Below are 24,859 nucleotides of genomic sequence, written 5' to 3'. Positions count from 1 at the left end.
TGCAAACTTAATGATGGCGTTGGAGTCGTGTGCGGCCACACAGTCGTGGGTGAACAAGGAGTACAGGAGGGGACCAAGCACGAACACCTGAGGGGCCTCCGTGTTGAGCGTCAGAGTGGCGGATGTGTTGTTGCCTACCCGCAGAGAGAGGTGTTTAATCCCAGGGTCCTTAGCTTAGTGATGAGCTTTGAGGGTACTATGGTGTTGAACGCTGAGCTGTAGTCAATGAACAGCATTCTCACGTAGTTGTTCCTTTTGTCCATGTGGGAAACGGCAGCGTGGAATACAATAGAGATTGTGTCATCTGTGGATCTGTTGGGACGGTATGCGAATTGGAGTGGTTCCAGGGTGTCTAGGATGATGGTGTTGATGAGCTTGGAGGGCATGAACAGCCTTTCAAAGCATTTCATGGCTACAGATGTGAGTGCTATGGAGCGATAGTCATTTAGACAGGTTACCCTGGTGTTCTTGGGCACATGGACTATGGTGATCTGCTTGAAACATGTAGGTATTACAGACTGGGTCAGGGAGAGGTTGAAAATGGCATTGAAGACACTTGCCAGCTGGTCAGCACACATTCTGAATATGCGTCCTGGTAATCCGTCTGGCCCTGCGGCCATGTGAACGTTAACCTGTTTAAAGGTCTTACTCACATCGGCTATGGAGAGCGCGATGACACAGTCATCCGGAACAGCTGGTGCTCTCATGCATGGTTCAATGTTGCTTGCCTAGAAACGAGCATACAAGCTATTTAGCTTGTCTGGTAGGCTCGCATCACTGGACAGCTCGGGATGGGTTTCCCTTTGTAATCCGTGATAGTTTGCAAGCCTTGCCACATCCGACGAGTGTCAGAGCCGGTGTAGGAGGATTCGATCTTGGTCCTGTATTGAAGCTTTGCCTGTTTGATGGTTCGTCTGAGGGTGTAGCGGGATTTCTTATAAAAGTCTGGATTAGTGTCCCGCTCCTTGAAAGCGGCAGCTCTAGCCTTTAGCTCAGTGCGGATGTTGCCTGTATTTTCCATGTCCTTGTTCAGCCACGACTCAGATCACATTGATGATTGTCTCGAACGGAGCTTGTTGAGTTTATTCTCCAGTGATTGCACGTTCGCCAATAGAACAGAAGGTAGAGGAGGTTTATCCACTCTCCGACGTGCTTCTACACCTGCATTAATTGCTGTTTGGGGTTTTAGGCTGGGTTTCTGAACAGCACTTTGTGACATCAGCTGATGTAAAGAAGGGCTTTATAAATAAATTTGATTGATTGATTGATAGTCTTGAGGACCTCTATAGCGCCGTCTCCTCCTTCTCTGAGTGTCCAGTATATGGGCCTGGTCCGGGATAATCAATATGCCCTTCACCTCCGACTCACTGAAGTAGTCCTCATCCCTATCGAGGTTAGTGATAGCTGTTTTGATGTACAGAAGCTTTTTGGTCATAGGAAACAAAGGCGGAAATATTATGTACAAAACCAGTTAAGATCTGCATAAGAAATACACAAAATAGCACAATTGGTCAGGAGCCCGTAAAACAGCTGCTATTCCCTCCAGCGCCATGTTTTTACCATGTGTCCTTGGTAAAGTTTGAACAAACTGTGGACACCAATTTGGATTGGCTTGCAAGGCATTCAATGAAGGACTCAAAATCATTAAAATATGCTCACCGTTGTCAAATAAACACCTTAGGGTATACATATAGTATGTCTTGACTGGTGTTTGCTCACACACAATTGTGCTATAGAGAAATCCGTGTTCCACATGAGGATTTTCAGTCCGAACAGATTCTTTAGTATTTTTTAAGCTCCTGTATTTTTTTAAGCTATCAAATGATAACCCCATGACAAAATTTGAGATAAATGCTTGCCAACCTGAGGCAAGGCATCCAAACTAACAAAGCTCTGGCTTTAGTGGCTGGAAATTCAGACATTTTTGTCAGTACATCATAACAAAAAGGACACATTTTAGGAAAGTTTCTCAGTCTGTCCGAGTGATCCCCAAATTCAGAGGGTACTCTTTCAACTTTCAAATGAAACAGAGGTAAAAAAAGAGGCATACTGTCACATTACTCTCCACTAGATACCCCTGTGCCTCAAGGGAATTGTCATTTATCCATCTTCATTCTATCTGGGTCAAGGACTGTCACTGTGAACTGGTCCAGACCATTGAAAATCATCTCTATTTTTACATCTCAAAACTCAATCATTCCACAAGGACAAATTCTTGACCATTACTAATTCAAGCATGCTCTATTTATTTGTTTGCTCAAAATATCATTACAGTTGTTTCTCACTGAGCAGAATGAGAGTGAATGTGCATGGTATACTGTGTAAGGAAGGATCTATCAATATAAATAATTACATCTTACAGTAGGTTCCACCACTCTGACCTGGTTCTGATTAAATGAATGAATTATATATTCTAACATTATTATCTGCGGTCTGTAAATACACTTCCTACTCTGCCACCAAATCAGATCCTAAATGAGTCTGGTTCCAGGTGAGAGAGCCAGACATTCTACGGAGGCTGCTATTCTCTGGGGTCAACCTATTTGACTACACTGGTCCCCAGTGCTGGTCCATCATTCATGAGGTTGTCTGCAAAAATGAGCAGCACTCAGAGTAGCAATGGGACTTAAATCCCCTATCTGGGAAACCCATGCTCTCACAGAGCTGGGAGAATAATTGACATTAGATTGAAGACATCCAATTTTCCTCCAAACCATTATATTGGGTAAAACGGCACAGCTACTGCTATGCTCTCTCAGCCATATTGTAAAAGGAATTTGAATGCAGTTGACCCATCGTGACTCCTGGTATGTCTGATCTATATCTTATATAGGCCATGCTGTTGCAGGGAATGAGTGTTTCCATGGGCTCCTGTTTTTTCTGGGCCAAAACAGCAATTGCTGCAATGGGAGATCCAAGCGATAGATAAATAATCAAACTAGAATAACTCTTGAGAGGAGACATAAGATCGTCTCTGGTCAAGAGTATACCAAGGCTGGAGGTAAGATGTTTTAAATAGAATAACAAGACCACCAAACTGCTGTTTAAAAAACATTCTATATTTCAAAAGACAAATATGTCTTTGACAGCAACCTCCACGCTCAGGTTCACTCTAAGTGTGTCTTTTGATATTGGTATTAAATATGCAGTTTGTTGAATTTGCCCTCCAGTGAACAGAATGGATTAAGCTGTATCTCATTACCATCTATTCTCCACTAGATGTAGACTGCAGATTGGCCACCATCCTCTATGAACCAAGAGGAAATATCACACAGACCCAGGCAGTAAAGAATTATAAACAAAAGACACATTCCTCTGAATGAACAAAAGGTACAGAACATTCCTTCCTCCTCACAATGGGTTGTAGTGTTAACAGCACCAAAGATCTTTTCTATCAGTATATCAGTTGGCATCCCCACTATTCTCTCTCTCATCCCCAATCTCTCAACCCTTATAAACCTCTAAATAACTCCACATGTGGCTAGTATTTTGTCCCTCTCACAGGTACCCAGGGCAGTTAAAGAGGAGGAGATGGAGTGGTACTGGCATTGTGTGGTCCCTGTGCTGCTAAACCGCAATGCTGCCTCTATAAAACTGAAGCCAGGTGGAGTTCAAACATGACCCTTGAGCTATGTTATTGTCCTTGAGCTATGCCCATGGCCATGCTCAGCTAGTGACAAACACCTCCATATGGCCATGGAGATACAGTGCATTCGGAAAGTATTCAGTTCCCTTGACTTTTTCCAAATTTTATTTAAAGTTGCAGCCTTACTCTAAAATGGATGACAAAAAAATTCCTCATCATTCCACACATAATACTCCATAATGACAAAGCAAAAACAGGTTTTTAGATTTTTTTGTAAATTTATAACATTTAAAAAACTGAAATACCTTATTTACATAGGTATTCAGACCCTTTGCTATGAGACACGAAATTGAGCTCAGGTGCATTCTGTTTCCATTGATCATCCTTCAGATGTTTCTACAACTTGATTGGAGTCCATCTGTGGAAAATGCAATTGATTGGACATGATTTGGAAAGGCATACACCTGTCTATATAAGGTCCCACCATTGACAGTGCATGTCAGAGCAAAAACCAAGCCATGGAATTGTCTGTAGAGCTCTGAGACAGGATCGGGTCGAGGCACAGATCTGGGTAAGGGTACCAAAACATTTCTGCAGCATTGAAGGTCACCAAGAACACAGCGGCTTCCATCATTCTTCAATGGAAGAAGTTTGGAACCACCAAGACTCTTCCTAGAGCTGGCCACCCAGCCAAACTGAGCAATCGGGAAGAAGGGACTTGGTCAGGGAGGTGACCAAGAACCCGATGGTCACTCTGACAGCTCCAGAGTTCCTCTGTGGAGATGGGAGAAACTTCCAGAAGGACAACCATCTCTGTAGCACTCCACCAATCAGGCCTTTATGGTAGAGTGGCAAGATGGAAGCCACTCCTCAGTAAAAGGCACATGACAGCCTGCTTGGAGTTTGCCAAAAGGCACCTAAAGGACCATGAAAACAAGATTCCCTGGTCTGATGAAACCAAGATTGTACTCTTTGGCCTGAATGCCAAGCATAATTTCTGGAGGAAATGACTAGTCAGGATCGAGGGAAAGATGAACGGAGCAAAGTACAGAGAGATCCTTGATGAAAACATGCTCCAGAGCTCTCAGGACCTCAGTCTGGGGCAAAGGTTCACCTTCCAACAGGACAACTACCCTAAGCACACAGCAAAGAAAATGCAGGAGTGGCTTCAGGACAAGTCTCAATGTCCTTGAGTGGCCCAGCCAGAGCCTGGACTTGAACCAGATCGAGACCTGAAAATAGCTGTGCAGCAACGCTTCCCATCCAACCTGACAAAGCTTGAGAGGATCTGCAGAGAAGAATGGCAGAATTCCAGAAATACAGGTTTTCCAAGCTTGTAGCCTCATACCCAAGAAGATTCAAGGCTGTAATCACTGCCAAAGGTGCTTCAACAAAGTACTGAGTAATGGGTCTGAATACTCATGTAACTGTGATATTTAATACTTTTTTTTTTTTTATCTAAAAACCTGTTTTTGCTTTGTCATTATTGGTTATTGGGTGTAGATTGATGTGAAAAAAACTATTGTATCAATTTTAGAATAAGTCTGTAACGTAACAAAATATGGAAAAAGTAAAGGGGTCTGAATACTTTCTGAATGCACTGTACGTGCTTTACAGATCAGAGAAAGGTGTGCTCAAAGAATGTCATTGCATGCCTTTGATTTTAGCTGAAAAAATGACTCAATGAATGTTATTTCTGAGTGGATGAGTACCATAGATACTCCATTGGAATTGTCTATTTCAGAATTGTCCAATGTCAGACCTAAGGGTGGTTTAGCAGCAGTGCTCTAATCCCAGAGGATGTCACACTGTGATCAGATCTCTGTCTGCGCTCCGTCCAACACCCCCGCTGACTGCTAATCAAATCACTGATGTTGTTTCAGCCATTAATCATCAGTCTGTAATGTTATTGATAACACCTAGAGCAGATGACAATCAGATGGTACTGCTGGTATTGGTGCTTCAGTGGGACTGCTCAGTGCTGTATGTCCTCTATGATAGCGCTTTAAGGTGCTTTAAAAGTACTGTGCTGGTTGAGTCATATGCAGGGCAGGGAGAGATTAGGAGCTGCTTTCCGACACTATATAAATAATATACTGCTATAATAACATGATCAAATAGAAGTGTAACTCAGAAGAAATTGTGGTGCATGAAAACCCTGCAGCTTTTACTTTAGATATTGGGTATAGAGTAAGTTCTAAAAGATGCGTGATGTGGCTTTTTACTGTGTTTATAGTATATATTCACAGAGCAGCTTGGGACTATTCCTCCTTTTAGTGCCAGATGCACTGTCAGCCATGAGCCTGTAAAGTGTTTGTACATTATATCAAGACAATAGCTTTGGTTTGTCTCTACTTATTTCAATCTAACTGACAAAGTGGTGTGATTATAATAAAAACATGCTTATGTAAATGTATGGTGGCTACTAACCCAGTTCCACTAGTGCTAGCCTAGAATTCCACATAGACTTGCCACTTTCCAGATAGACTTGATTCATGTCCACTGTCCACCCTCACTACAGCACATCTAAACTTCCATCCCACTGTGACTCAGTGTCTCGCTCTCCCTCCTCCCTGCCCTGACCTCAGCCTTAAAGTGGAATTGACAGCGTTTGAACTACTTTGTATTTTAAAAAATGATCAAATTCCCAGTTTATGCTTCAAAACCAACTTCATAAGAGTTTGGTTTTTTTTTTTCTAAATTCCATGACGTACAGTAAGGCATTGTTGGCAGAATACATGAATGCAGTTCAATGTATGATTAATATAATTCACCAATACATTTCTTGGTAGTCTCCAAAATATTGCTATCAGGATTTAAATCCCAGGTACATTGTTTGCTGCCTCCATTCAGGATGCACTGTTTCAGTTTCAATGACTCAACATTTTGAACAAAAACAGACAACAGTAACTAAGGCTGGGAATGCCAATACAATCAAACTAGCTAGGGCAATGATCACAAGTCAGTCATAACGTGGCTAATAGGCTAGCGCACATATGTCAAACACAAGGCCCGTGGGCCGAACAGGACACACAAGTGAGTATAAATTAGTCAACAGTTTTACAGCCTGATCAAATTAAATCAAATCTTATTGGTCACATACACATATTTATCAGATGTTATTGCGGGTATAGTGAAGGCTTGTGTTCCTAGCTCCAACAGTGCAGTAGTATCTAACAATTCACAACAATACACACAAATCTGTCGCACCTTCTTCACCACACTGTCTGTGTGGGTGGACCATTTCAGATTGTCAGTGATGTGTACGCCGAGGAACTTGAAGCTTTCCACCTTCTCCACTGCGGTCCCGTAGATGTGAATAGTGGTGTGCTCTCTCTGTTGTCTCGATCAGCTCCTTCGTTTTGTTGACGTTGAGGGAGAGGTTATTTTCCTGGTACCACTCCGCCATGGCCCTCAGCTCCTCCCTGTAGGCTGTCTCGTCTGAAAACTTGATGATTGAGTTGGAGGTGTGCGCGGCCATGCAGTCATGGGTGAGCAGGGAGTACATGAGGGGGCTGAGCACACACCCTTGTCAAATCAAATAACATTTTATTGGTCACATACACATATTTAGCAGATGTTATTGCGGGTGTAACGAAATGCTTGTGTTTCTAGCTCCAACAGTGCAGTAGTATCTAACAATTCACAACAATAAACACAAATCTAAAAGTTGACGAATGGAATTAAGAAGTATCTAAATATTAGGACGAGCAATGTCGGAGTGGCATTGACTAAAGTACAGTAGTATTTGGGCCACTGTGTTGAGGAACAGCGAAGTGAAGGTGTTGTTTCCTACCCTCACCACCTGAGGGTGGCCCGTCAGGAAGTCCAGGACCCAGTTGATCAGGGCAAGGTTCAGACCCAAGCTTAATGATGAGCTTGGAGGGTACTATGGTGTTGAAGGCTGAGCTATAGTCAATGAACAGCATTCTTACATAGGTATTCCTCTTGTCCAGATGGGATAAAGCAGTGTGCAGTGTGATGGCGATTGCATCATCTGTGGATCTATTGGGGCGCTATGCTAATTGAAGTGGGTCCAGGGTGTCAGGTAAGGTGGAGGTGATATGATCCTTAACTAGTCTCTCAAAGCACTTCATGATCAAAAAATCAAAAGAAAACTGCAAACTGAATAGGAGACCAAACAAGCAGCAAACAAAGAAGAAAGGCTTTTGAAAAAGTAACCATTTTTCATAAAATTATACCGTTTTCTTAGCTAGCTAAGTTGTTTACCTGTTGCTAGGCAGTTGCTAGGGACATTCCTGAAAGAAGCTAGCTAGCTAACAAGGAGTGTCTAGTTGGCAGAAGAGAAGAAGGGACAAAGAAGGGACAAAGTGGGACAAAATAAGGACAGAAGAAAAGGGAAAGGGGACATTAAGGTGAAGCAGTCCTCTAAAGACACAAAAGACAATAATACAAGAAACAACACTTCTATTGCCTCTCCCTCTACGATACGCACTTCCGGTTTGGTTTGGAGCGAGTAGTTGCATTCCGCTTTGCTCCACAGGTAGTATTACAGGTAGTATTACATTTCATTTCATTACAGTACAACAGTTTGATTTGTTTGATCTTAGCTGGCTACATAGCCGTCTTTGTATCCAAGATAATTGTGTAGTCTAGAGTAATTGTCGAGGTTACCTAGCCAGTTGAGGTTACCTAGCCAGCTACACTTTCAAACAAAGTCAACAACGCAGCCACTGCTAGCTAGCCTATTTCACCAGCCAGCAGTACTATATCATTTTAGTCAATAAGATTTTTTGCAACGTAAGCTTAACTTTCTGAACATTCGAGACGTGTAGTCCACTTGTCATTCCAATCTCCTTTGCATTAGCGTAGCCTCTTCTGTAGCCTGTCAACTATGTGTCTGTCTATCCCTGTTCTCTCCTCTCTGCACAGACCATACAAACGCTTCACACCGCGTGGCCGCTGCTACTCTAACCTGGTGGTCCCAGCGCGCACGACCCACGTGGAGTTCCAGGTCTCAGGCAGCCTCTGGAACTGCCGATCTGCGGCCAACAAGGCAGAGTTCATCTCAGCCTATGCTTCCCTCCAGTCCCTCGACTTCTTGGCACTGACGGAAACATGGATTACCACTGATAACACTGCTACTCCTACTGCTCTCTCCTCGTCTGCCCACGTGTTCTCGCACACCCCGAGAGCTTCTGGTCAGCGGGGTGGTGGCACTGGGATCCTCATCTCTCCCAAGTGGACATTCTCTCTTTCTCCCCTGACCCATCTGTCTATCGCCTCCTTTGAATTCCATGCTGTCACAGTTACCAGCCCTTTCAAGCTTAACATCCTTATCATTTATTGCCCTCCAGGTTCCCTTGGAGAGTTCATCAATGAGCTTGACGCCCTGATAAGTTCCTTTCCTGAGGATGGCTCACCTCTCACAGTTCTGGGTGACTTTAACCTCCCCACGTCTACCTTTGACTCATTCCTCTCTGCCTCCTTCTTTCCACTCCTCTCCTCTTTTGACCTCACCCTCTCACCTTCCCCCCCTACTCACAAGGCAGGCAATACGCTTGACCTCATCTTTACTAGATGCTGTTCTTCCACTAATCTCATTGCAACTCCCCTCCAAGTCTCCGACCACTACCTTGTATCCTTTTCCCTCTCGCTCTCATCCAACACTTCCCACACTGCCCCTACTCGGATGGTATCGCGCCGTCCCAACCTTCGCTCTCTCTCCCCCGCTACTCTCTCCTCTTCCATCCTATCATCTCTTCCCTCTGCTCAAACCTTCTCCAACCTATCTCCTGATTCTGCCTCCTCAACCCTCCTCTCCTCCCTTTCTGCATCCTTTGACTCTCTATGTCCCCTATCCTCCAGGCCGGCTCGGTCCTCCCCTCCTGCTCCGTGGCTCGACGACTTATTGCAAGCTCACAGAACAGGGCTCCGGGCAGCCGAGCGGAAATGGAGGAAAACTCGCCTCCCTGCGGACCTGGCATCCTTTCACTCCCTCCTCTCTACATTCTCCTCTTCTGTCTCTGCTGCTAAAGCCAATTTCTACCACTCTAAATTCCAAGCATCTGCCTCTAACCCTAGGAAGCTCTTTGCCACCTTCTCCTCCCTCCTGAATCCTCCTCCCCCTCCTCCCCCCTCCTCCCTCTCTGCTGATGACTTCGTCAACCATTTTGAAAAGAAGGTCGACGACATCCGATCCTCGTTTGCTAAGTCAAACGACACCGCTGGTTCTGCTCACACTGCCCTACCCTGTGCTTTGACCTCTTTCTCCCCTCTCTCTCCAGATGAAATCTCGCGTCTTGTGACGGCCGGCCGCCCAACAACCTGCCCGCTTGACCCTATCCCCTCCTCTCTTCTCCAGACCATTTCCGGAGACCTTCTCCCTTACCTCACCTCGCTCATCAACTCATCCTTGACCGCTGGCTACGTCCCTTCCGTCTTCAAGAGAGCGAGAGTTGCACCCCTTCTGAAAAAACCTACACTCGATCCCTCCGATGTCAACAACTACAGACCAGTATCCCTTCTTTCTTTTCTCTCCAAAACTCTTGAACGTGCCGTCCTTGGCCAGCTCTCCTGCTATCTCTCTCAGAATGACCTTCTTGATCCAAATCAGTCAGGTTTCAAGACTAGTCATTCAACTGAGACTGCTCTTCTCTGTGTCACGGAGGCGCTCCGCACTGCTAAAGCTAACTCTCTCTCCTCTGCTCTCATCCTTCTAGACCTATCGGCTGCCTTTGATACTGTGAACCATCAGATCCTCCTCTCCACCCTCTCCGAGCTGGGCATCTCCGGCGCGGCCCACGCTTGGATTGCGTCCTACCTGACAGGTCGCTCCTACCAGGTGGCGTGGCGAGAATCTGTCTCCGCACCACGTGCTCTCACCACTGGTGTCCCCCAGGGCTCTGTTCTAGGCCCTCTCCTATTCTCGCTATACACCAAGTCACTTGGCTCTGTCATATCCTCACATGGTCTCTCCTATCATTGCTATGCAGACGACACACAATTAATCTTCTCCTTTCCCCCCTCTGATAACCAGGTGGTGAATCGCATCTCTGCATGTCTGGCAGACATATCAGTGTGGATGACGGATCACCATCTCAAGCTGAACCTCGGCAAGACGGAGCGGCTCTTCCTCCCGGGGAAGGACTGCCCGTTCCATGATCTCGCCATCACGGTTGACAACTCCATTGTGTCCTCCTCCCAGAGTGCTAAGAACCTTGGCGTGATCCTGGACAACACCCTGTCGTTCTCAACTAACATCAAGGCGGTGACCCGTTCCTGTAGGTTCATGCTCTACAACATTCGCAGAGTACGACCCTGCCTCACGCAGGAAGCGGCGCAGGTCCTAATCCAGGCACTTGTCATCTCCCGTCTGGATTACTGCAACTCGCTGTTGGCTGGGCTCCCTGCCTGTGCCATTAAACCCCTACAACTCATCCAGAACGCCGCAGCCCGTCTGGTGTTCAACTTTCCCAAGTTCTCTCACGTCACCCCGCTCCTCCGCTCTCTCCACTGGCTTCCAGTTGAAGCTCGCATCCGCTACAAGACCATGGTGCTTGCCTACGGAGCTGTGAGGGGAACGGCACCTCCGTACCTTCAGGCTCTGATCAGGCCCTACACCCAAACAAGGGCACTGCGTTCATCCACCTCTGGCCTGCTTGCCTCCCTACCTCTGAGGAAGTACAGTTCCCGCTCAGCCCAGTCAAAACTGTTCGCTGCTCTGGCACCCCAATGGTGGAACAAACTCCCTCACGACGCCAGGTCAGCGGAGTCAATCACCACCTTCCGGAGACACCTGAAACCCCACCTCTTTAAGGAATACCTAGGATAGGATAAAGTAATCCTTCTAACCCCCCCCCCTTAAAAGAGTTAGATGCACTATTGTAAAGTGGTTGTTCCACTGGATATCATAAGGTGAATGCACCAATTTGTAAGTCGCTCTGGATAAGAGCGTCTGCTAAATGACTTAAATGTAAATGTAAATGATGACAGAAGTGAGTGCGACGGAGAGATAGTCATTTAGTTCAGTTAATTTTGCTTTCTTGGGTACAGGAACAATGCTGGACATCTTGAAGCCAGTGGGGACAACAGACTGGGATAGGGAGATATTGAATATGTCCATAAACACTTCAGCCAGCTGGTTTGCGCATGCTCTGAGGACACGGCTAGGAATATCGTCTGGGCCTTCAGCCTTGCGAGGGTTAACACGCTTAAATGTCTTACTCACGTCGGCCATGGAGAACGAGAGCCCATAGTTCTTGGGAGCGGACCACGTCGGTGGCACTGTGTTACCCTCAAAGCGGGCAAAGAATGTGTTTAGCTTGTCCGGGAGCAAGACGTTGATGTCCGCGATGTGGCTGGTTTTCCCTTTGTAATCCGTGATGGTCTGTAGACCCGGCCACATATGTTTTGTGTCTGAGCCGTTGAATTGCGACTCCACTTTGTCTCTGTACTTACATTTTAATGTTTGATTGACTTACGGAGGGAATAATTACACTGTTTGTATTCAACATATTCCCAGTCACCTTGCTGTGGTTAATTGCGGTGATTCGCACTTTCAGTTTTGTGTGAATGCTGCCATCTCTCCGCAGTTTCTGGTTTGGGTAGGTTTTAATAGTGACAGTGGGAACAACATCCCCTATACACTTCCTGATGAACTCAGTCACCGTGTCCATGTATATGTCAATGTTATTCTCAGAGGTAACCCGTAACATATCGCAGTCCATGTGATCAAAACAATCTTGATACATAAATTCTGATTGGTCTGACCAGTGTTGAATAGACCTTAGCCCGGGTACTTCCTGTTTGAGTTTCTGCCTATAGGAAGCGAGGAGCAGAATGGAGTCGTGATCTGATTTGCCGAAGGGAGAGCGGGGGAGAGCCTTGTAGCCATCCCGGAAGGGAGAGTAACAATGTTTCAGAGTTTTTGTAGCGCGAGTACTACAGGCAATGTGTTGATAGAATTTCGGTAGCGTTTTCCTCAAATTTGCTTTGTTAAACTCCCCAGCTAGAATAAATGCGGCATCAGAATATGTGGTTTCCAGTTTGCACAAAGTCCAGTGTAGTTCCTTGAGGGCTGTTGTAGTATCGGCTTGAGGGGGAATGTACACGGCTGTGACTATAACCGATGAGAATTCTCTTGGGAGGCAAAACAGTCAACATTTGATTGTGAGATATTCTAGGTTGGGTGAACAAAGGGACTTGAGTTCCTGTACGTTATCACAATACGTTATCACAATCACACCATGAGTAGTTAATCATGAAACATACACTACTGCCTTTCTTCTTCCCGGAGAGTTCTTTATTCCTGTCTGTGCGATGTACTGAGAACCCAGCTGGCTGTATGGACAGATACACTATATCCGGATAGAGAGATGATTCTGTGAAACAGAGTATGTTAAAGTCCCTTAAGTCTCTATTGAAGGAGATCCTCACCCTGAGGTCGTCTACTTTATTGTCCAGGGACTGAACATTAGCGAGTAAAATACTCGGAAGTGGTGTATTTGGCAAATACGATCTAAAATAGGCCTAGTGTAGCTCTGATTGGCTATGGCACACCAGTCTGGGTAGACTCTGGTCCTGGACAAGACAGATGTTTTTATTAGGTTTTATTTACTGCAATATCTATTAATTGTCCAAAACGTATGGCTGATTTCTCACTCTATTGCTATAGAATTTTCACAAATGCTTTACTATACGTCATTCCCAAACATTCTATGAATTTATGAAGGCGTGAAAATGACCATATATAAGTGCTCGCTTGTCCGAAAAAAAAAGCTGTCATATTCTTCCTCGGGTGAATATGAACAGATTTGAATAAGATTCATGTAATGAATACTCAGGGAGAAAAAGGTGTAGTTGCAAACTGTAGTCTGTCTTTTTTATGGCGGTTTTGGAGCAATGGCTTCTTCCTTGCTGAGCGTCCTTTCAGGTTGTCGATATAGGACTCGTTTTTACTGTGGATATAGGTACTTTTGTACCTGTTTCCTCCAGCATCTTCACAAGGTCCTTTGCTGTTGTTCTGGGATTGATTTGCACTTTTTGCACCAAAGTATGTTAATCTCTAGGAGACAGAACGCGTCTCCTTCCTGAGCTGTATGACGGCTACGTGGTCCCATGGTGTTTATACTTGCGTACTCTTGTTTGTACAGATGAACGTGGTACCTTCAGCCGTTTGGAAATTGCTCCCAAGGATGAACCAGACTTGGCTGATTTCTTTTGATTTTCCCATGATGTCAAGCAAAGAGGCACTGAGTTTGAAGGTAGGCCTTGAAATACATCCACAGGTACACCTCCAACAGACTCAAATTATGTCAATTAGCCTATCAGAAGCTTCTAAAGCCATGACATAATTTTATGGAATTTTCCAAGCTATTTAAAGGCACAGTCAACTTAGTGTATGTAAACTTCTGACCCACTGGAATTGTGATACAGTGAAATATAAGTGAAATAATCTGTCTGTAAACAATTTTTGGAAAAATGACTTTTGTTATGCACAAAGTAGACGACCTAACCGACTTGCCAAAATTATAGTTTGTTAACAAGAAATTTGTGGAGTAGTTGAATAACGCATTTTAATGACTCCAACCTAAGAGTATGTAAACTTCCGACTTCAACTGTATATGTTTATCTGTGTACATTTGTCTGTAAGTTGGTGTTGTACCGTACAGCAATATGGGTCAAACTCTCTGGGGCTCATATTTTTCTGAGAGAACTGTAGCCTACACAATAAAAAGCTCTAGTGAAATTAATTCTGTTCTGTCACATATCAGGAGATGTTGAGAGAATGATATGGGCAGTGAGAGCTGATCTCTTCACACCAACATAGTGTAGCACAACACACTACACCAAACACTGCTGTCTTGTCCTGTGGCCTTCAGCCTATTGATCTTCTCAGCCAATAACACAGTAATGGCCGATGGGGATTTGTGACTATCATTACATCCTGACCCAACCAGGGTAACGGACGTTATTCTAATCACAGCCCCTGTCTGACTCCACTTCTAACAAATGGCTCCTAATCGAGAAGTCTTTACACATGTTATGACTCTTTTTTATGTTTTATCTATACGTACATCGCCTGACTCGATCATGTGATTCAAAGACATTGATTTAACCCTTTGTAGATGGATGTGCCTTTTTTAAGATACACAGTCTCCACAGACAACCACAAATCCCAAAAAGTGCCATTTACAAAATAATATCTAACATCAAGAAATTATAGCACCCTCTATACACACTAAAAACATATAGTTCTACAGTATATAGTGCAAAATAAAGGTTATTTGACTTGTAACCATAATGGAACCATTTTTGGTGCTTTATGAAACCTTTTTTTAAGGTTCTATTAAGAACCATACTAAAATGGTTCGAAATGGAACCTGTATGGTGCTATAAATAACCCTTTCCTAAGGTTCTATAAATAACCATTAAAAGGGTTCCACTAAGGTTAGAACACTTTGGGGCTACTGCATATAGAGCCCTTTTTTATGATTATTTTTATAACCTTTATGGAGAATGGTTCTAGAAAGAAAGTTATTTTTTAGAACCATACAGGTTTTTTAATTCTGGTTTAATAGCCATATTATACTCTATTGTTAAAATTCCATAGGTTTTATTATTGTGTTTATTAAGAAGTTGAATCAGGTGACCTAGCTCTGGAACGGCTATGGGGTCCCCGAGGAGAGAATTGAGAACTACTCACTTAGTCAACGGTTCTCATTTGACACAAGGCCAACTATAAGTCTTTCAAAATACATTGTCACTGGCATTGTAATAGCATAACACATCAGATTAGATCAACTGGAATGACACTCTCACGATTGAACAAAAAGAGCTGTATGCAAACTACGCCCTAAAATATTTGAATGAGCCACCGCCCCTACACTTGAACTTTCACTAAAATAGGAAATAACCCTTTTGAACTGCAAAGAACCATTAAAGGGCTCAAAGGGTTCTTTGGGTCAGTATGTTTTTTTTCTTCTTTGGGTCAGTATGGTTCCACATAGAACCATCCCCCTTCCCAAAGAACCCTTGAGGAACCCTCATTTTTGTGTGTGTAGTGAGACACCACATTACTTTTCTCACTAGAGAAAATCCTTTGAAAATAATTTGAATAATGCAACTCGTTTTCCACCAACTCAGATGGTTGTTTGTTAGCATTGTCCCACTTTTAACATGATGCATACAATCCAGTCTTACATGTTCCAGGTCTCTTGAATAGAAAAAAACTTTTTATATTTTCGTTAAGTGGGAGACATCTGCTATGTTCCATCTTCAAACTGAATATCCATCTGTTATGCAGATGTTTTGAGGAAGCATGAGAATGCATTAAAGAATGAGTAGCAGCAGATCCACATACCATCCCACATTATTATCGAGTGAGGCTGAGGTGAGAGAATAAAGAGTATCTTCTGCGATGAAAGAACATACAGTGCATTCGGAAAGTATTCAGACCCCTTCACTTTTCCCACATTTTGTTACGTTACATCCTTATTCTAAAATAGATTATTTTTTTTAAATTCCTCATCAATATCATTAATCTACACTACAAAGGGAAGCACAGCCGCGAGCTGCCCAGTGACACCAGCCTACCAGACGAGCTAAATCACTTCAATGCTCGCTTCGAGGCAAGCAACACTGAGGCATGCATGAGAGCATCAGCTGTTCCGGACGACTGTGTGATCATGCTCTCCGTAGCCGACGTGAGTAAGACCTTTAAACAGGTCAACATACACAAGGCTGCGGGGCCAGACGGATTACCAGGACGTGTGCTCCGGGCATGTGCTGACCAACTGGCAGGTGTCTTCACTGACATTTTCAACATGTCCCTGATTGAGTCTGTAATACCAACATGTTTCAAGCAGACCACCATAGTCCCTGTGCCCAAGAACACAAAGGCAACCTGCCTAAATGACTACAGACCCGTAGCACTTACGTCCGTGGCCATGAAGTGCTTTGAAAGGTTGGTAATGGCTCACATCAACACCATTATCCCAGAAACCCTAGACCCACTCCAATTTGCATACCGCCCAAACAGATCCACAGATGATGCAATCTCTATTGCACTCCACACTGCCCTTTCCCACCTGGACAAAAGTAACAACTACGTGAGAATGCTGTTCATTGACTACAACTCAGTGTTCAACACCATAGTACCCTCAAAGCTCATCAATAAGCTAAGGATCCTGGGACTAAACACCTCCCTCTGCAACTGGATCCTGGACTTCCTGACGCGCCGCCCCCAGGTGGTGAAGGTAGGTAGCAACACATCTGCCACATCTGGCTACCCGGACTATTTGCATTGTGTGCCCCCCCTCAACCCTTCCTTTTACGCTGCTGCTACTCTCTGTTTAACATATATACATAGTCACTTTAACTATACATTCATGTACATACTACCTCAATTGGGCCAAACAACCAGTGCTCCCGCACATTGGCTAACCGGGCTATCTGCATTGTGTCCCGCCACCCACCACCCGCCAATCCCTCTTTTACGCTACTGCTACTCTCTGTTCATCATATATGCATAGTCACTTTAACCATATCTACATGTACATACTACCTCAATCAGCCTGACTAACCGGTGTCTGTATGTAGCCTCGCTACTTTTATAGCCTCGCTATTATTCACCTAACACCTTTTTTGAACTAGAGCCTGTTCGGCGCACGTGACAAATAAACTTTGATTTGATTTGATTGATTTGAATACCCCATAATGACAAAGCAAAAACAGGTTTTTTGACATTTTTGCAAATGTATTAATAATAAAAAACTGAAATACCTTATTTACCTTATTTACAAGTATTCAGTCCCTTTGCTATGGGACTAGAAATTGAGCTCAGGTGCATCTTGTTTCCATTGGTCACGCTTTAGATGTTTCTACAACTTTATTGGAATCCACCTGTGGTAAATTCACTTGATTGGACATGATTTGGAATGGCACACACTTGTCTATATATAAGGTCCCACAGTTGACAGTGCATGTCAGGGCATAAACCGAGCCATGAGGTCGAAGGAACTGTTCATAGAGCTCCGAGATTTGTGTCGAGGCACAGATCTGGGGAAGGGTACCAAAACATTTCTGCAGCATTGAAGGTCACCAAGAACACAGTGGCCTCCATCATTCTTAAATGGAAGAAGTTTGGAACCACCAAGACTCTTCCTAGAGCTGGTCGCCTGGCCAAACTGAGCAATCGGGAGAGAAGGGACTTGGTCAGGGAGGTGACCAAGAACCCAATGGTCACTCTTACAGAGTTCCAGAGTTCCTCTGTGGAGATGGGAGAATCTTCCAGAAGGACAACCATCTCTGCATCACTCCACCAATCAGGCCTTTATGGTAGAGTGGCCAGACGGAAACCACTCCTCAGTAAAAGGCACATGATAGCCCGCTTGGAGTTTGAAAAAACGCACCTAAAGGACTCTGCACATGAGAAACTCTTTGGCCTGAAAGCCAAGCATCACGTCTGGAGGAAACCTGGCAGGAAACCTACGGTGAAACATGGTGGTGGCAGCATCATGCTGTGGCAATGTTTTTCAGTGGCAGGGACTGGGAGACTAGTCAGGATCGAAGGAAAGATGAACAGAGCAAAGTACAGAGAGACCCTTGATGAAAACCTGCTCCAGAGCGCTCAGGGCCTTAGACTGGGGTGAAGGTTCACCTTCCAACAGGACAATGACTCTAAGCACACAGCCAAGACAATACAGGAGTGGCTTTGGGACAAGTCTCTGAATGTCCTTGAGTGGCCAGGCCAGAGCCTGGACTTGAACCCGATCTAACATCTCTGGAGAGACCAGAAAATAGCTGTGCAGTGACGGTCCCCATCCAACCTGACAGAGCTCGAGAGGATCTGCAGAGAATAATGGGAGAAACTCCCCAAATACAGGTGTGCCAAGCTTGTAGCGAAATACCCAAGAAGACACGAGGATGTAATCGCTGCCAAAGGTGCTTCAACAAAGTACTGCGTAAAGGGTTTGAATACTTATGTAAATGTGATATCATTTTTTTTTTTTTATGCCTTTGCAAACATTTCTAAAACCTAGTTTTTGTTTTGGCATGATGGGGTATTGTTTGTAGATTGATGAGAGAGAAAAAATTATTTAATCAATTTTAGAATAAGTCTGTAACATAACAAAATGTGGAAAGGTCAAGGGGTCTGAATACTTTCTGAATGCACTGTATATACATATCATCCATTTGATAATTTCATCTGACATTAAAAAGTGTGACTAATAAATAATAATAACTGTGTTATTGTCCAACAATGTTAGTGTCTGATGAGGTAACTTTTCTCCATATCTGCCCTCTAATGCTAAATATATGAAAAATGAAAAATTACAGTAAGACACAAAAGTTGGAAAAGTGAAAAACGAATCATCATTATGAGCAATTGTAATCCAATTAGCAATTAAAATATGGAAATACAGTTCCAAGCACTGTATGTAAAATAAATGTATTCTAATCTTCAATTGGCCAGTAATTTAGAAATACACACTAGAAGGCTCTAATTTAATAAATGTGAAACACATGAATATTATTGAATTGCTACACGTTGAAATGTCAGGCTTTGTAGGCTCTCTGGTCAAAGTCAAAGGTTATCCAAGTTGGCTACTCTTCTATTTACTCCCTCTTCTTCTTCTGATGTCAATTTCAAAGGGAAAGTGACATAAACAGATTTGTATTATATCATGGCACTGGTGGTGTTATGAGTGCTTGTGGTGTTATGAAGGCTTCATGGAAGTCCGACCTATAATGTTCCCTTTGGATTTTCTGTTGTGTCATGCCATTAACAGACATGGTTTTTAACAAATGGAAATACCACAATAGACAAAACCCACACAGAAGGACAAATGTCAATTTATAACTACAAAATCATCACAACGAGAGATGGTTTTGCACTTTAATAGATGAGCCCGCAAAGGCATCAAACAAGCTCCAGATTTCCTCATATTTTTTCTCTTTATTGAGTTACACTACCATCTGAGTGGCTAATTCTGTTTGCTGACACATATTTGAATAGTCTGCCTCATCCTTAGAGAAGTACAGTTAGTGAAAAGTTAACATGCCAAAAGAGTGCTTCTGACAGTCCCTGTGGCTCCCAGACACATCCAATGCTGCCAGAGGAAGTCCGTACGATTTTGGAAGCCCACTCTGTCCACAACCATTCTCATCTAGAATGAACCAGAGGGTCCCATCGCATGCCATTCGACAAAAACAAATGCAAAGACCTGACATCAGAATACACTCCAACATGTCGAATATTAAATAAGCAAAAAGATAAATATATTTATTTCAGTTAAAAAATAAAGAAAATCAATCTATAGGTTATTGTCTTCAATAAACACTGCAATATTGAGCTGAATGCAGTTCAGGTAAATTATGTCTGAGTTTCTTGCTGAAGCAAAAAACGTTTTTTCTTGGGATAGCTAGCTAGCATCAAACTGAGGTTGGCATTGGCTCCTCTTTGAATTTAAAACATTACATTTACTCAAACTAGAAACAGCAAATACTGCATCTAATCACAATGGAAAAATGTGCAACTGAAATGTGCACAGAGCACATGTTTACTTTACTTAGCTTTGCTTGGCAGAAAGGCTCATACCTGCTTGTCAATCATGTGGCAGATATCCATATTCGGTCATATTGATCACTATAGCAACTGGAGGCATTTCATGAATCCTGAAATATCTAAAAGCCATCCATCCGCTCCAATTATAGGTCAATTTCTCCACCCCGGCAATCAAATTAAGTAGTCAGTTCCAGAAATGAATGAGAATTCATTCTACAAATCTAAGAGAGGAAAATTATTTTACCAAAGCTATCCTCACAGTCACAGTAAAGGGAATTGGTACAAAGTAAATTCAACAACTTACAGCGTAGGCTATAGCAAAATGATGCAACCAGAGATAGGGGGATAAATAAAGCCCAACAGTGGGATACACTGCAGGCTTATTCATGTGCACCCTCATTACAAGCCTATCGCTGTGACCTTACAATAGTGCCCCAAGTGAACAGCAACTAAGAGAGGAGATATAACACTGTCAAGTGCCATTAACTTTTTTTTATACCACAGCTACAACACAAGGTAGTGAGAAGCATATTTGCCAGAGGAATGTGGAATTGTCATTTCAGAGAAATATTAACATGCAGTTTTCCAACAGAACAACAGCAATCTCTGTTGAATAGTATCCAAAGGATCGAGAAGCATTTCCTACAGATGATAACTGTGATATTCTCAATGACATTAAGTCTTTTGTGAAATATCCCAGCTATAGACAGACATGACAAGTTTACTACGTGTCTTCGTATACATTAAACATTTCTACATGTGTACCATTGTGCTTCATGTGTCAAGATAATTGCTATGCAGTTTAGACATAATGTTTCTCAATTTAGTGTAGACTTGGCTGACCCTAACCTCTTCTTTTTAAATGTTCTTAATGTACACACTTGACTAGTGTACTGTGCATGACAAAACTAAATATCACTTCTATCTACTACAGTGTAGGTAACTCACAATAAAAAGTAATATAACAGAGAACCGAAACCGTCATTTTGATTATTAGGCTATACAGCAATTGCTGCAACAACCACCTCTTTGGAATATCCAAGGCTTAATCTGAAAGGAACTGGGGCTTGTATAATAGTCCAACTTTCTTTGACAATCACAGTGGTGTGAAAAAAGTTTTTTTGCATACAAAATATAGTATATCCGGAAAGGAAACAATTAACAGATAAACTATAAAAGATCAACCATATTATGAATCTTTAACAATTACTCCAGCTTAAAATAAGTTGTATATCCTCGGGCTCTGAATTAACTTATTCGCATGCCACTTCAAAGCTCATAAAGCCGACATTGACACACAACAGCATTGAAATGTTTTCATGTGTTCAGTGTTTTTCTGGAATTGTTCTCATCAATTTGAGCCAACTCTATACCCTACCATCAGCAAAGCGATGTGCAGTGACAGCTCAGAAGACATGTGTGGGATGATTGTCTTCTAATGCTATAGCGATCAGCCTACAATCAATATAATATTGCATTAAAACAGACATAATTTACATAGGCGTCAAGCCAATGCCACTGTGGATATAGCCCCCAAGTCGGTGCAGTAGCCGCTCATAATACATTGAGAGGGTGGGGGGGAAGCAGTGCCCTCCATATGTGTCGTTAATTAAATGAAACACATTGCCATCATTTAGTGTCGTGGTACTCACACGCATGTGTGACGGAGAAGCTGTTGGATGATTCGAGGTTGTCTACATTATAATTGAGATGGAAAGGTTTCTCCGTCACATTTTGATTGGTATTATACAGCTGAACAGCGAATCTGAAGGCGCTGTGCTCCTGCACTGTAGAGCGCATAAAAAGCCCACCTAGAAACGAAAGAGGAGAGGAGAATGGGAAGAATTGCATAGCTTAGTTGCTCATATTCTGTTTCATGAAAACATAGTATGACATCAATATCAGCCCTTATATATTATTTTCTATCACTGACGACAAATGATAAGTCCTATTTTAAGCACCAAGGTATTTCACATTACTATCTGGATGAGCATCGCTTTACCTGGAATAAACATCAACCAATTCATTCTACTGTGATTCATTTGTTAATGTATCATCTATACTGCCCAGTGAAGTGGTGGAAAGTTCTGCATGAAGATACTTAAATAGGCAAGTATGTGCAACTTTTGGTGATTTATTTTACCCTCCCCCCACTCTTAAGCGCATTGTTTCTCTTAGCTAGTCTGCTACCTCTCCTTAGGGTATGACTGATGAACTTGACAATGAATTATGCAAATAATAATCAGTGCAAATGAAGTCAGCACCACACGAGCTTTTAATGTACATTTATCTCGTTTTCTTTTTAGGCTAAAGAAAAAACATATTAGTAATTTCAAATATAACTTACCTATATTTATCTGGTTTGGAAACGCTCCATGCGATGTACCAAAAAGCCACACAAAAAAAAGGACAGTCGCTATTATGCGATGCCCCATTTTATCAGACCTCTGAATTTAACTCCTCAAACGAATCTGATATAGGAAAACCATGTAGGTACACAAGCCTATTCGCAGAGAAAATCCACCAGATGTGCAAGGAGCTCTCAGCCTCTCACTGTGGACTACGAGTGACATACATTGAACTGCGAGCCGAACTGCAGCAGAGCGAATCTTCTTCCGTTGGAAAAAAGGCACAGACTTTCTCAAAGATGGTTGCGGAGCGAGAAGATTATATTTTTGTGAATAAGGATCCAATTGAGCCAGCAGGGGGACGTTGATTATACTTGATCTGACGTTCAATTATAACAGCATCCTCGCCATGCCGCCACTGCAGACATGTGGGCTGGGAAGAATCAGCGCGGGCACAGCTATACAGTGTTTGTCTGCATGGTGCACAGACAAAGCGAGTCCAGATATGATGGTATCTACTCTGTAGTCAAGTGGGCTAGTTGAGGGAAAATGACATTTTTGGTATTCTTTAATGCATGTTCTATAGCCTATTGGGTGAAGATGTAATGATTCTACATGAAAAAATAAGCATTAGGCTATGTGATTTTCCAAAATTTATGACAGTTATATTAAATGAATGCCAGGCAAATTGGTGACCATTTCATCTCCTGTGTAATTGGTCTCTGGAGATATTCCTGAAGACATCACAAGTTTTTATCTCCTGAACTAATAACCCTGTAAGTAACCCAGGCCCAGCCCAGGTGTTAGGTAGACTTCAAGTCCTATGAGTCAGTCAAATATATTTCCCATCAAAATAGTTCCTATGACAATGAAAGTAAATGAGTGCCACTTCAGGTTTTCATTAAAAGAATTCCTCCCATGATTGCAGTTGTCTGCGCTGCCTGCCTGTCAGTATCTTTGGAGCGAATGTGATTGAGTCTGTCAGTTATTAATTCTGAGGTTACTGTGTAATGTGAAACAGGTGCTGCTGCAGCGCCCTATCAGACCCACGCCATCCAACCCCTTTTCATCAAGCCCGACTGTGCCTCCAGTCACAGGCAGGCACCAAGAGAAAAGGGATGTGATGTTCCATCCTGGGGAGTGAAATCCCTCCCAGCGCTGGAGAGCTCTCGCCTCCAGCAGGTTGGAAATGTTCATTAGTATTGCAGAGGAGTTGCACACTGCTGCTTGCTGAGGGACTTAGTGCAGTTATAAAGGTATCAAACATCTTCTATAACCTCTATACAGTACATACAGTAGCATACAGCCACTCACTACACTAAGTATGCAAAACATGAAGAACACCTACTCTTTCCATGACATACACAGACCAGGTGAATCAAGGTGAAAGCTATGATCCCTTATTGATGTGTAGATGAAGGGAAGGAGACAGGTTAAGTTAAAAAAAATTAAGCCTTGAGACAATTGAGACCTATATTGTGTGCCATTAAGAGGGTGAATAGGCAAGGCAAAATATTTAAGTGCCTTTGAATGGGGTACGGTAGTAGGTGCCAGGCGCACCGGTTTGTGTCAAGAACTGCAACGCTGCTGGGATTTTTACGCTGAACAGTTTCCCGTGTGTATCAACAATGATCCACCACCCAAAGGACATCCAGCCAACTTGACACAACTGTTTGGAAGCAACGAAGTCAATGTGGGCCAGCATCCCTGTTGAACGTTTTCGACACCTTGTAGAGTCCATGCCCTGATGAATTGAGGCTGGGTGGGGGGAGGGGGGGGGGGGGGGGGGGTGCAACTAAATATTAGGAATGTTTGGTATACTCAGTGTATACTGTAGTTCATGTGATCCTTCAAAACAATGATAATTCACACTCTAGCACAGCTATATCAACCCACTGTAGCCTGGCTATGAATAAGAAGATATAGATTACATTATTGAAGCTCTTTGTTCAGAGAGTCAGTGTGTACTGTTGGAGAGCCAAAGGCAAGTCAGCTAATCATTACCACTTTCTGTTAGGAAGAGGCCGATGCAGACCCAGCCTAGCAGAACAGGTCAGACTGTATTGACCCAGATTAATCAGAGGGATTTAATGCTTGGCATTACAACTCTGATGTTAATTTACAGTTAACTCACTGTACTAGGGCCAGAGCAGTGGTGCTGTGCTGCACAAATGTTGGGTGATTTCCTTCCAGGAGCAAAAGTGATTTTGCTTTAGAACATGTACACTGGGTGTACAAAACATTAGGAACACCACCCAAATGACATCCAGCCAACTTGACACAACTGTGGGAAGCATTGGAGTCAACATGGGCCAGCATCCCCGTGGAACGCTTTTGACACCTTGTAGAGTCCAGGCCCCAACGAAGTGAGGCTGTTCTGAAGGAAAAAGGGTG

General features: G+C 43.2%; 1 protein-coding gene across 2 annotated transcripts in view; it reads right to left on the bottom strand.

Moving 5' to 3' along the window:
• Positions 1-22,683, bottom strand: part of LOC139533917 (glutamate receptor 3) — a 113,869-nt gene extending 91,186 nt beyond the window's left edge. For both annotated transcript variants that reach the window (XM_071332447.1, XM_071332431.1), the window contains exons 1-2: positions 22,465-22,683; positions 21,770-21,928 (exon numbers count right to left, since the gene is read on the bottom strand). In XM_071332447.1, the coding sequence (XP_071188548.1) occupies positions 21,770-21,928; positions 22,465-22,552 (247 nt within the window). In that variant the 5' untranslated portion in view covers positions 22,553-22,683. The remainder of the gene's footprint in view (positions 1-21,769; positions 21,929-22,464) is intronic.
• Positions 22,684-24,859: the final 2,176 nt, after the last annotated feature.

The sequence above is a fragment of the Salvelinus alpinus genome, chromosome 1, assembly GCF_045679555.1.
Source record: "Salvelinus alpinus chromosome 1, SLU_Salpinus.1, whole genome shotgun sequence".
Classification (NCBI taxonomy): domain Eukaryota; kingdom Metazoa; phylum Chordata; class Actinopteri; order Salmoniformes; family Salmonidae; genus Salvelinus; species Salvelinus alpinus.
Note: the sequence above shows the minus strand (reverse complement) of the source record. Positions and strands in the feature narration are given on the sequence as shown.